The following is a 13,051-nucleotide window of genomic DNA, read 5'->3' as shown; positions in this document are numbered from 1 at the left end:
GGATTTGTGTAAAAAATTATCTAAATATTTATTATTGTAGATGTTTAAATCCCATCCAAACATTTATCTTGTCAATTTGCTTTAACATTATCCATTTGCCTATTATCCTTCATTAGACTTGTTCTTCCATCAAATATCATTGTTTTTTAAATCACCTTATTATTCATCATTTTTTTCTTACTTCCCATAATGAGAAAATATGTGATGAATTAAATTTTTCATGAAATTGGAATAATGAGAAATAAATAAGAAAACATATACAAGATCCCTACATTACTTCGAAAAGAAAATCAATAGTGACAAGGATAGAATTAAAATCATGTGAGCTTGTGTAAATGTTGATTCATAAAATTTTCAAGAAGCATATTGAAAAAAGTTCAGATTTGGTGAAAGGATATTTTGGTTCATAGAGAGGTTGATAGAAGTTATGAAGATAAACAGTTTTGAAGATGAAAAAAAGAGTCATGAGAACCTTTTTTACCATAATTATGGATGCATTTATTGCATTTCATGCATTGCATTCATGACATTCATTACATTCATTACATTCATTACAAACAAGAAGTATGAATTAGCGAAAGCATAAAAATTTTCTAAATAATTTGAATCCAATAAATCTTTGATTGAGAAAATTTTTTCAAAAAATAATCTTTGATTGAGAAAAAAATAAAACTTTAACTCTTGAATGAAAAGTTTCATGAAATATTCCTCTATTTTAATGAGCATATTTTTAAAGAATGAGTTGGATTTGTAGACCCTTTGAGCATGATTATTAAAACTTGTGGTTGTTATTTTTAAGATTTTTTGATCTCATATTTTGACTTAGGCTCAAGCTTGGTTATTTTCGACCTCAGTTCAGTCCAGGTCATTTAATTTTTTGACTCGTGATTCAGTCCCAATCATTTATTTTTTACCTTGGTTCAGTGTAGGTCTTTTAATTTTTTAACTCACAGTTCAGTTCCAATCACTTATTTTTTACCTCGGTTTAATCCAAGTCATTTAATTTTTTGACTCGTAGTTTAGTCTTAATCACTTATTTTCAACCTCGGTTCAATCCAACTCATTTAACTTTCTGACTTGTGGTTTAGTCTGATCATTTTTATTTTCGACCTTGGTTTAATTCAATCATCCTTATTTTTTACTTTGGTTCGGTTCGATTACCTTCATCATTCAACTTTTGGCTTAGTTCAAATTATATATATATATATATATATATTGATTTTGGTTGAAACCAAGTCATTTTATTTGTTGACTTCGACTAAGACTAAGTCATCTCATTTGTTTATTATAGTGAAATCCAAGTCATCATAATTCAACTTTTCATCTCGCCCAAATAATCATTTTTTACTTTTGACCCTACTTGATTCATTCAATTTTGACCTTTTTTAGGTTAAAATAATTTCATCTTCGAACCCAGACGTAATGGATGTCTATATCTTTATGCAATTCTTGTTGCATAAAAAATACCTAAAGAAAGGCAACTATAGACACATCATTTTGTCTGAGGTCTTTCAAGTCACTTACGAGTTTTGTAATTCATTTTTCGTCCATTAACTCATAAGTTTTTTTTTAGCCTGTTAAGAAAGTTTTGGGTTTTAATTGGGCCTGATTGGGTTTAGTTTGGACCAAAGAATTTTTATCTCTTAATTTAGTGTTTTTTCAAAAAAAAATTAAAGGAAAGTTTGGATAAACAATGATTTTGAAATCTTAGATTGAGATAAAACTCTTTTAAAGATAACATTGGGATTAATTTAAAAGTTTATTAAAGATAAATCTTAGTTTGATAGAATGCCCTATCACACTTGCAATTGAATTCCTTATATAAACATATAAAAATTGATGGGGACAAGGTACTAATCAATTCCAAAATCATCAACCTCTTCATACCACTACCTTAACAGCTTTCTTGCCACCACAGTTCCACCTAAACTGATTCTATCATTACATTCACCCAGCCACCAAAAACTAACACAACAAAAAAAATACAAAGAAAACATAGGGAGATGTTTGATAACAAGAAAATCCATCAATTTAGTTCCCAATCCTAGAAAACCAAGTTCCAAAAAAAATCTAATCATCAAAAACCTAGAAGCACATAGGCTTTAGTTTTTGGTTCGATAGCCCACTATCTCAATTACCTAGCCTAAAACTCACCAAATCCATCTTTAGTCTTTAGCAATCACACATCATCATTGTCACCAACAGTTGAATCAAACAACTGCCCATTGCCATCCATCTCTGTCGTTATTTATTGCTACAACCACACCTTCATCCTGTGGAACACAAAGCCCAAAAAAAGAATTTCAACCGAGGCACATCCACAATATTAGCTTAAATCACTCATAAATCTGCCCAATTCACCTCCATCTAATTAGTACAAGCAAAATTCTAAACTAAACCTAATTTCAAGCCAACATCACCAGCAACTCAACACACATTAGGCCAATAAAACCAAACCCACCCATTATTACCATCACAAGAATCAAGCCCTACACAATGAGACCCAAACTACCAAAAACCACTCCCCATCAATCATCATCTATCAATAAAGAAGCAAAAATGGGAAAAAATTAAAAAAAATGAGAAAAACACCAAAAAAAAGGTTTCTTTTTTTTTTGGGTTTTAGTTTAACCCACTTTGATGAGGTTTTGGGTCACCTAGTAAAGAACATCAACAAAATCTAAGCAGAAAAAAACAAGGCAAAACCAGAATACATAGAAGGAAAAATCAATAATGACACAAAAATGAAGAACAAAAATTTATAGAATAAGGGTTAGAGAAAAAGAAAAAAACAAAGAAGGTGTGGCGTTAGCGACCTGCGGTGACAGCAACATTGATGCACCAGATTCTAGAAAAAGGATTGAGCTTTTAGCAACTTTTTTTTTAAAAAAAAGAACAGAATGCTTAGAGAGAAGAAAAACGGGAAATGAAAAAAAGAATTGAAAAAAGAGAGTTTTATGGCAAACGACATTGTTTTTATATTAAGAAGAATCAAGTTTCTTCAACCCAACATTGGTGATGCAATTTGGGTCCAAGCTAATCTCAATAGTACCCTGGTCCGCGTGCCATCTTGAATAAGCTTGGGCCCATTTGTAAGCACAAGTTAGCCATGCCATTTTTTAAAAAAAAGCTTAGATTAGAATTTAGATTGATCTATTACAAGCTCAATTGGTCTTGGACTTCGACTTAGACTTGGTCCAATAATTGGTATAATTTTTCTATTTTTTGCTTTTATTTATTTTATGCTATTTTTTATTATTTGATTATGGATATTTTAAAAAATGTAAAAAAAAAAATAATAATAAGTCTTTTATAAAATTAATCCATGAGATCCTATTAAATTATTGGAAGATTTTAATTTTAAATTATGAATTGTAACAAATGTTTAAGAATTTATAATGAACTTTTTTTTAAATAATTTGTTTTTCAATTTTACTAAATGATTGAATGATTTAAATTTTTGAGTTAAAATTTACCAAACTATTGAAAAATTTAATAACCTTTATTTTTTTTTAATTTTCATAAAAAAAGGTTTTCAAATAAAAATTCTACCAAACGATTGTGGCATATACATCAATATAAAATCCTACCAAAATTATTAGAGTATTTTATTGATTGATTTCAAAAATAACTTCTCGAAAAATATGTTAATAAATCTGACGACGAAGCTTTTTTAAAGTGGGACACGAATCTCCATGAATACTTTTGATGTGAGAAAATTATTTTAAATTACTATCAAACGATTAGAGTAGTTTTAAGACTAATTTTTAATAATTAAATTATTTGATAAATTATAAAAATATGTTAAGATTTGAATAACACGAAATCAAACTGGTACTATCTTTCAATGGATATTATGAGGGTGCTATAACTTTTTTTACGTATAACCTGATTTTCAGACCTAATTATGGTTTCATAGATGAGAATTTACTTTTAAAAATACCCGAGTCAAATTTGAGATATTTTTTTAAAATGAAACAGATTTAATTAGGTGATTAATCATATATAGATAAAAAATATTGGTAGTAACTTTTCAAGTCAGATCTAACAATAAATTTACAGTTGTATACTTAATGAAAGGGAAATTGTAACTTGAGTAACAAGTTAGGATAAACTGTTTACAATTGGTCATAGATTTCTCTACTTTGCTTGAACAGAAAATTTGGTCCTAACGATAAGATTTTTTTAAACGTATGCCGTATGCGATAAAGAGTAATTTTGCATAATATATATTTTTACCAACAAATTTTCTTTTTGTGCAAATTTAACTTAAATTAAAATGAAAACTTCATCTAACAAAAAAAATTATACATAATTATCTTAGTATGTAATCTTAAAAATTTAATTTTTACTCGCATATAAAAACCTGCATTTGAAATTGTCTTTTTTTTTTAAGAGATATATCTTTAACTTAAATGAATACATTAATGAACAAAAAAAAAAAAAATCACTTGCAAACATTGGAGTTTGCTCACGCTGGAACTTAACACTTAACAGCATTGTTCTAACTTTCCTGACATTGAAAACTGATATCCTGCAGTGTAAAATTTTGCTTATGATTGGCTAATATTTATGTTCTATCACCTGAGAGGCTTTTTTTGTTATGTTTGTACTCCTGTTTTATTTTCCATGGTTTTAGTATTTGACATGCAAGAGTTCTTTGGCACTCGTTACGATTTGTGTATATATCTTGGTATTAGACGGAACCTAAAGGCTAACATTCATTTGATCCATAAATGCATAGGAACATTATCAGATTCAGAAACTTTTTGGTGATATGTATTGCCATATGCAAGTAAAAGTAACATATCCTGAAATGATTAAAGTCTTGCAACACTTTATTCCGATTTGTAGCTAATGCAATCTAACAGCTAAAAGTACATGATTCTCCAAGTCCTTCTGAACAGAACAGGACCTGACACACCCTAGAAACCTGACACAAATCCTAATGCCATGCTCACATAAAAGATAATTGTGGACTGCAAGACAATCCGTGCTCAAACCTGTCCACAATTGCCAACCAGCTGATCACATAAAACTTTGCTACATGAACTGGAAATCACACCAGCTGTTGCCGAGACACTGTGATCCGTTCATGCCTTAGATGCTTCCATGTATCAACGATATTAAAATTCCCTGATTTTGAGACCATCCATACAATGCCATCTGTTCTACCATCTGATGGGATAAGTAGCATTGCTTTTTCTGTATCTCTCGGTTTGAGAATCTTCCTCCAGCTCAAGTTGCAGGTCTTTGGTACTCTTGCTTGCCAGGTACTATTTGAGGAAAGCCTAATCACTTGCATCCTGTTGCTTCTGAAATTCTGTTACAAATTTAAGTTGATTATTGTCATTTAGTTCAGTTCTTTCTGCATCCAAATTTACCTTGTTCCAGAGCTAAGGAAGAATTTTGCTTTGTTCGAGATATAGGCACCAATTACATAAAAATTCAAATGGTCTACCACCGACTAATGCTAGATATTGAATTTTTCAGCCGCAAGTTCGGTATGCTTCATTTCAAATTTGGGTTTGTCAAAGTGACAAAGAGGATGATCTTAATTCCTAAATTTTTGGTAAACTAGGTGAATGACAAGGACATCAACTCCTTGCCTTTTTTTAACTATACGAGTTTTAAATCCACACAGAGTCTCTTAACATGTGAAGTGTCCTCTGCTTCATGCAGATATGGACAGTTTTTTTCACCTCTTAATTTATGTGGTCTACTTGCATTACCTTTTAGTGTATTCTTTTTTTCATTTTTAGTTGTACAAGAAGAATAAGGTGCAATAGGAATCAATTCCCATTGTTGAGGAACCATTTGCTGGTCATGACTAACTGACTACAGATTATGGAAAGAGAGAAATAGTAGGATTTTCTTTCGTTTTATACATGAAAGGAGACAAGTAAAGTAAATGTACTTAATAGAAAATTATTAATTTACATATATAGTTTTTACCAGTTTTAAATAAAGTATTATTTAAAAAAAAAATTTTATACTTTCTATTTTTTTAATTTTGCCATCACTTTGTCACATTCAAATAATTTAATTTAGAATTATGGTCTTTGGCGCTTTCTTTCTTTGTAAGTAATATTTATATTATTACAAAATTTTTAATTGAATTTGGTATTTTCAATCCAAAGTAATTATAAAAAATATAAAATTAAAGATATATACATCTTTTTATTATAAAAAATAAATTTTCACTAAAAAATTATCTATTTTTTTATGTGTTATTCTCTTTCAAAACACAATTTTTTTTTTCAAAAAATATTTTTCACCACTCAATGGGTATGCTCAATTCTAATATCATTTTATTTTTCCCTTAAAACCATACTATTATAATTATATATAGTATCATTTTGTTTTCCCTTAAAATAATATTATTAGTAATTAGAAAAAAATATAACAATGTTTTTTGTTGTGTGTGTGTGTATATATATATATATATATATATATATATATATTGATTTGGATAAAAAGAATTCACTTTTTTTTTTTGAAAAAAACAATCACGAGTCAAATATTTGAATGTTTTTAGTGTTATTAAGATTGGCGAAATTCAAACCCGAAAAAGCCAAATGGGTAAACGGGTAGACGAATTGGGCCACCTGTTGATTATAATATTCTATCCAAGTTTTCACCGTTTCCATGTAAAAAACTCTGTTCATTACCTTCTTAGAACAGCTAGAAGAAAAAATGGCGAAAGCAACAGTTTGGCAAGCTTCTTTTACATCATATTCTTCTTCTTATCACAAATTTTTTACTCCAAGAAATCCCACGGTAGCAGTTGGTTTTTTGCCTTCTTTGTCACCCAGAATTCACACTCTGTCTTCAGCGTTTCCTTCATTTTCCATCAAACCAAAACGACCCAAAAACTCTTTTCAAGGTGATTCCTTTAATTTGTTTTACTTTTTCCCTAGATTGTATCTTTCTTGGGTATCACTTTGTTTTTCTTATTTATTAGGAAAAGAATTGAATTTTTGTAATGTGTGCTTTTTTTCATGAATTGATTCATTTTCTGTGTTTATTGTAATGGATGCTAAATTGGGTAGTTTCAATTTAGAATTAATGAGCATGTTAAGTGATATAAATTTAATTACTTGTTGAGGGTGCAAAGAAAATAAAAATCTAAACTTTGTAAAAATACAAGAGAAAATTTTGTTTTATTTAATTTTAGTTTTTAAATTTGACTCTTTTGTGCAATCTAACATCAAATTGTTTCTGATTCTCCATTGGGTAGTTTAATTCCGAAGCAACGAGACTGTTATATAAGTATAAAATTTGTAATCTAATAATCTGTTGAGGATGCAAGTAGATATAAAAAGTGAAAAGTTTGTTAAAATGAAAAAGGCAAAGGAAATGATAATTTTAATGGATGAGAGGAGAAAGTTACTGGAAATTGGAAGATGGGGATAGGTTTTGTCTTTCTTTCTTTTTTTCTTCCTGCCAAATAATGTACTCATTCAGCAGTGACAAAAGAAAGTGAAAGTTCATTCTTGCTGGAATAAATTTGTGAAGCAATTTTTGTATTTAACAGGCCTTTCTTATATGCATTTTTAAATGAGGCAATAAGATGACATAATTGAAGTTTATTTTATGACATAATGCTTAGTGTTTTTAGAGAATTATGTTCAATGGACAAGTAGAACTATATGCCATTTCGGCAATTTTCCTTGGATGAAAGCCAAGCATATTGCTACTAAATATATCATCTGTATATTTTTGTGGCAGTGAGATCTGTGGCTGCTCCTGCAGAGGATGTTGCAGGGTTTGATGAAATGGTTTCTGGGACCGAACGTAAGTATTACATGCTAGGTGGCAAGGGAGGTGTAGGAAAGACTAGTTGCGCTGCTTCACTAGCTGTTAAATTTGCAAATAATGGACATCACACTCTGGTGGTTTCAACTGATCCAGCCCATTCCTTGAGTGATTCTTTTGCTCAGGTTTAAATCCACTCCCTTGTTTTTAATTCCAATGCTTTTCCTCCTGCATTTGTCTTTGTTTGGGCTTAGTCTATGTGTTTATTTTTTATATAGGATTTGACTGGAGGGACACTAGTACCAGTTGAAGGACCTGACTTTCCCTTGTTTGCTCTTGAGGTATGTGGAATAAACTTCCTAATCAAGTTTCCCATAGTTTTTTCTTTTGAAGATTCTTTTCTGTTTGTTGCATGTACTCCTTGAGATCATGTATTCTATAAGAGATGACTATCTGCTAGATATTGTTTTGATGGTTTTCTTTGCCTGTATACTCAGAAAGTTAAATTTATAGCTTTAACACAGATAAACCCAGAGAAGGCTAGGGAAGAATTTCGAGATGCAACTAAGAACAATGATGGAACTGGGGTCAAAGAATTCATGAATGGCATGGGCCTTGGGATGCTTGTGGACCAGGTGAAGCTTTATTGATGTGTACGAGCACAGCAACTTCAGATACTTAATCGTCCTTTGGTCAAATTTGCACTATGTAATGCCATGGATGGCATCACTGGTTGCATTTTGGCTGTTAATCTTTGTTTTAAGCAAAGTTTCTTCTAAATGACCCCATAACTTTTATTTGGTTGGAGTTGCATGCTTTGTGTGTTTCATGCCTCTCTCAATTGCTCATTTGATGACAATTGGTGATGTGGCAAATATGCATAAGAGCATGCATACATGTATGTGCGCATGCTCATGTGCTAATGCATACGCAGACACACAAAACCATAGTAACATGGCAAGTTTAAGATGCTAAGCCATGGAGAAATGAGAAATTTTGCCACATGAATTTCCTCATTGTATGTGGAATTGTGGATCCTAATCCTTTCTCTTTTGCTGTGTACCCTTTTCCCCATACAGGTCTCCCTTATTAATTCTTTTGAGATTTTCTGATTTCTAAAATCGTGATTTCTGCTTCTGATGATTCTTTTTATGTCTTCTGCTTCTTTTGACTTATGAAGTTAGGAGAGCTGAAATTAGGAGAATTGCTTGACACGCCACCTCCCGGTTTGGATGAAGCTATTGCAATTTCAAAGGTAGGCACTATGTGCTCTGCTTATTTCCTTTTCTTATTGCAGCTTACAGATCTTTGGGCCATATACTGACTGCAGAAGCTCTTGCTAGGTGATGCAATTTCTTGAATCACCACAATATAGTATGTTTACTCGAATAGTTTTTGACACTGCACCAACGGTGAGTGAGCGTTTCTTTCTGTTTGTGGCACTTAATATTTGAAATCAACCCAATGAACTCTAATCGGTAGGAGTTCTTTTCAGGGACATACATTGCGACTTTTATCATTGCCAGACTTCTTGGATGCATCAATAGGCAAAATATTGAAGGTTGGAATGCCAACTTTAATTATTAAAACCTGTAGATGTGCTGTCTCTTTCTAATTGTGTTGTTCAGCTCTTTTTAAACACATATTATGGCTATCATATGTAACGGTGAACCATTAAGTGACCCAATGACTGATTTGTACAACATTTTTATGCACGATTCTAGCATCCCTTACTTATTTGTTGATCACATACTGGAAATCACTCAATGCTTGAATAAAATAGCAAAAACCATGAGGAAAAATGACAGATAAGTAACATATCTGTGAAGAGCAGCATATGATGTTAAGAATGAGGCAGAGTTTAGAGAATAATACATGCTTGAACGCACACACTATAAAACCTCATAAAAAATGGGCTTAATGTACTATGTTGCTTAATTCTTATTTTTTTTAGGGATGCTTTTTAATTTAGATGGTCAGTTGATGTTTTACGTGACCATGACTCACTTACAGAGATGGCTTGTCTAAGAAATTTTGCACATAAAGCCTTCAATTCCTCAAGAATAATTTGGTTGAGTTGGTTGACAACATAAGCAAAAGTTTGCACTTGTTTAGCATAGTTTTATATATATATATATATATATATATATATATATGCCATGTAAGTTAATTTAGCATTAGTGAAATCGAGCATTATTAAGAATCCAGAACTAACTCCATCGATTTTGTAGTATTAATTTTTTCTTATCTAGTGCTGGGGGAATTATTTTCTTGCTATGATTTAATTTCTTTCACTGCCCTTGCCTTATACAGCTTAGAGAGAAGATAGCTTCAGCCACCTCAGCCATCAAATCTGTTTTTGGGCAAGAAGAAACCCGTCAGAATGCTGTAAGCCTGATATATATGAGAGTTGGCATCTTGTATTTTTTTTTTTTAAAGTCAGTTTATTTTATTTTTAATACTATTTTTCCTTGTGTTGTTTGTGCAGGCTGGCAAGTTGGAGCGACTGAGAGAGAGGATGATAAAAGTGAGAGACCTTTTCCGTGACACAGATTCTACAGAGTTTGTCATTGTCACAATCCCCACGGTAGTGCATTTTATTGTATTCAGCACTCAATTTCAATATTGAACTGTTTACTGTTGTTAACTTGGACTTTTCCTTCCATCACAATAGGCTGTGAATATAGGTCTTCCAAGTGTCCTAGGACCATTAATAGTGATTGTTTATTGCTTCTAAACAATTGCCTCCATTTTATGTACTTTTACCTAGGTGATGGCTGTCAGTGAGTCATCCAGGCTACGTGCCTCCTTGAAGAAAGAAAATGTTCCTGTGAGGAGACTTATTGTTAATCAGATTCTTCCTCCAACTGCCTCTGACTGCAAGTTTTGTGCAGTGAAAAGGAAGGTATTAATCTGTATACTTTCATGGAAAGATTATAAACCTTGGGTAATATTGTGACAAACGGTGACCAACGTTTTATAACTTTTTGAATGCTAGAATATTTTAACTGAAAGATGGAACATTAGCATCTACATCTTCCTTTTCAACTTACTCTTCTCCTAATTCCCTTTTTTAATTAAATACTTCAGGATCAAATGCGTGCTCTTGAAATGATTAGCAATGACCCAGAGCTATCCAGTTTGAAGTTAATCCAATCACCCCTAGTTGACATGGAGATTAGGGGTGTTCCAGCACTTAAATTTATGGGGGACATAGTATGGAAATAAGCAACCACTAGGTAATCTTCTCTTTGACTTTCTATGTTACGGTTATAAAACCAAAATATAAATGGCATTCCTCTTATAACCAAGTTATACTTCCAAAAACTAAGAAGAAACTCATCCATTCAATCATTATGTTTGCCTTGTACCCAAAAAAAAAAAAAAAAAAACCTTCCTGATGTATGGGGGCTTCCATCTATGGAATGAAAGTTATACTTCCTGAAAACTTGGAATTTGAATCAGTCCCCACCATCACTTGGTCACCATAATATTGTGGATGTCACCCTTGTGCTAATCTGTGCCTGTCAATTTGACTTGGTAGGTTCATCTTAATACTGGATGATCAGGAATTAACTGGAGACATGAAGACAACAGTTAATAAGCAGCATTAGCCAGCACTCCTAGTAATCCAGCATTTGAGAAACCAGAGATTTTGATAACAAAGTGCCAGAAAGCATGAAATAGGATGACGGAAGAACTTCAGCCCTGAACTCTCTTAGAGCCAAAAGTATTGTACCTTTGAAACTTTGATATAGCTCTATAAGATAGCAAAGATGACATACATAATCTTTCTTATTATTGTTTCCGGACGTGCAATATTGATCTATGTCATGAATTCTTCACTTTACCTTAACATAGTCGTTTCTGACGTTTCTTGTCTTAACATGGTTGTCTGACATTTCTTGGACACTTAATTATTTATTCGAGTATGAAACTTTAATCTTCAAAATTAATATAAAAAATTGTCAAAAATGTTGTTCGATACCTTATCTCGAGTCCAACACCGAATCCCAATGTCAAACGGTTAGCAGGTTAGGTGGAATATGATTTATGAAATATGAAATACTTTGCCATTGAATTAAAATTAAAAAAGAAAATACCATGGAATGTGTCATTACATTTTGTAGGTTAGAGTGCAGAAGCTAAATTACTTGAGCTGCAATAATCTTTCAATCTCAACCATTTTTTAGCTATTGTCCAAGCTAGAAATTTGAATTGGCAAAAATAATCTAAACTCAAAGATAAGATCTTTATAAAAAGTTTTACCCATATTAAAAGTCGAAAAGCTGATTAAAACTCAGTTAATTTGAAATTATTTGAACTCGAGTACTCTGACTCAATTTGAACCCCAACAACGATTATCATCTCTAGTTGAGTATACAGTGAAAACACGAGCTATATGACTTTGTTTTTCGAAACTACTCCACGCTTTTGGACTTGTTTGTTAGGGAAGGCTATAGGATAAAAGGGTTTGGGAAGATGTTGCTGCCGGCGTAGGCGAAACAAGCAGTGAAATTCGGGTATGAGAGTGTGGAATAGGAGGCTTTGGATTGGAGTATTGATGCCATTAAGTTATACGAACAAATGGGTGCTAACGTTTAGCGTGAACGGAGGATTTGTAGGCTGACTGGTGATGCTCGTCAAGCTTATCAAAATGCCTATGTTTAGCCTTTTTTTTCAGTTTTATGATAAAGATATGAAGGGTGTCGTCCTGGGTTTTTAGTTGTATGTATTCCCAGTTGGCCAAATATGGAAATATTAGCTTCAGAAGTTCCAAGTTTTTGGTTTTTTCTTTATGTTTTATTTTACTAGTTGTATTCCTTGTTTAGAGACGAAAACTTTCAGTCTCGGAAGTTCTGATGTTAAATTTCTACGTTATTATGGATTTGGAGGTTTTTTTTGTTCTTCTTCTTTTCTAAGGGTTTGCTATTGCTGTTGCTTGCTATCAAAACAAGGCCGTAAATTGAGAGTTTAGAGTTCGTAATCATAGTATCAAGATTGGATTAGATTATTGGTTCGATCAAGTAAATCGATAAATTGATGTTAAATTTGATTTGATTTTATAATTAGATCAATTTTATAATTAATCATTTTAAATTGTTAGGAATCAGATGTTTATATAATAAACTAATAAATTAGATGATTTTTTTTCGAATCCGATTTATTCAACATCTACTAATAAATTTAAGTAAAATATGAAAAAAAAAAAAAAATTCTTTTAAGTGTTCAAAATAATCTAATTAAACTTTTATACTATTATTTCATCTAAATAAACTTTCAATTCTATTTT

General features: G+C 31.6%; 1 protein-coding gene across 1 annotated transcript; it reads left to right on the top strand.

Annotated features, from left to right (window-relative positions):
* Window positions 1–6,649: 6,649 nt before the first annotated feature.
* Window positions 6,650–11,614, top strand: LOC111295485 (ATPase GET3B-like). The gene is made up of 12 exons (XM_022888986.2): window positions 6,650–6,886; window positions 7,732–7,943; window positions 8,037–8,099; window positions 8,283–8,393; window positions 8,939–9,013; window positions 9,102–9,170; window positions 9,254–9,319; window positions 10,072–10,146; window positions 10,247–10,345; window positions 10,529–10,663; window positions 10,849–10,997; window positions 11,303–11,614. Exons 1-11 carry the CDS (start codon window positions 6,697–6,699, stop codon window positions 10,984–10,986), a joined length of 1,233 nt encoding a protein of 410 aa, XP_022744721.2. The 5' UTR covers window positions 6,650–6,696; the 3' UTR covers window positions 10,987–10,997; window positions 11,303–11,614.
* The last annotated feature ends 1,437 nt before the right edge of the window (window positions 11,615–13,051 follow it).

This window comes from Durio zibethinus, chromosome 14, assembly GCF_047325235.1.
Source record: "Durio zibethinus cultivar Kanyao isolate XHJ-2024 chromosome 14, ASM4732523v1, whole genome shotgun sequence".
Classification (NCBI taxonomy): domain Eukaryota; kingdom Viridiplantae; phylum Streptophyta; class Magnoliopsida; order Malvales; family Malvaceae; genus Durio; species Durio zibethinus.
The sequence above is the reverse complement of the archived record's forward strand: the minus strand, read 5'-3'. Positions and strand labels throughout refer to the sequence as shown.

Excerpts from the sequence above, each read along its gene's own strand:
- LOC111295485 (XM_022888986.2), top strand. The coding sequence starts at position 6,697 with ATGGCGAAAGCAACAGTTTGGCAAGCTTCTTTTACATCATATTCTTCT. Across the intron at positions 9,014-9,101 it reads AAGCTATTGCAATTTCAAAG|GTGATGCAATTTCTTGAATC; the intron begins GTAGGCACTATG and ends AGCTCTTGCTAG. Across the intron at positions 10,147-10,246 it reads AAGAAACCCGTCAGAATGCT|GCTGGCAAGTTGGAGCGACT; the intron begins GTAAGCCTGATA and ends TTGTTTGTGCAG.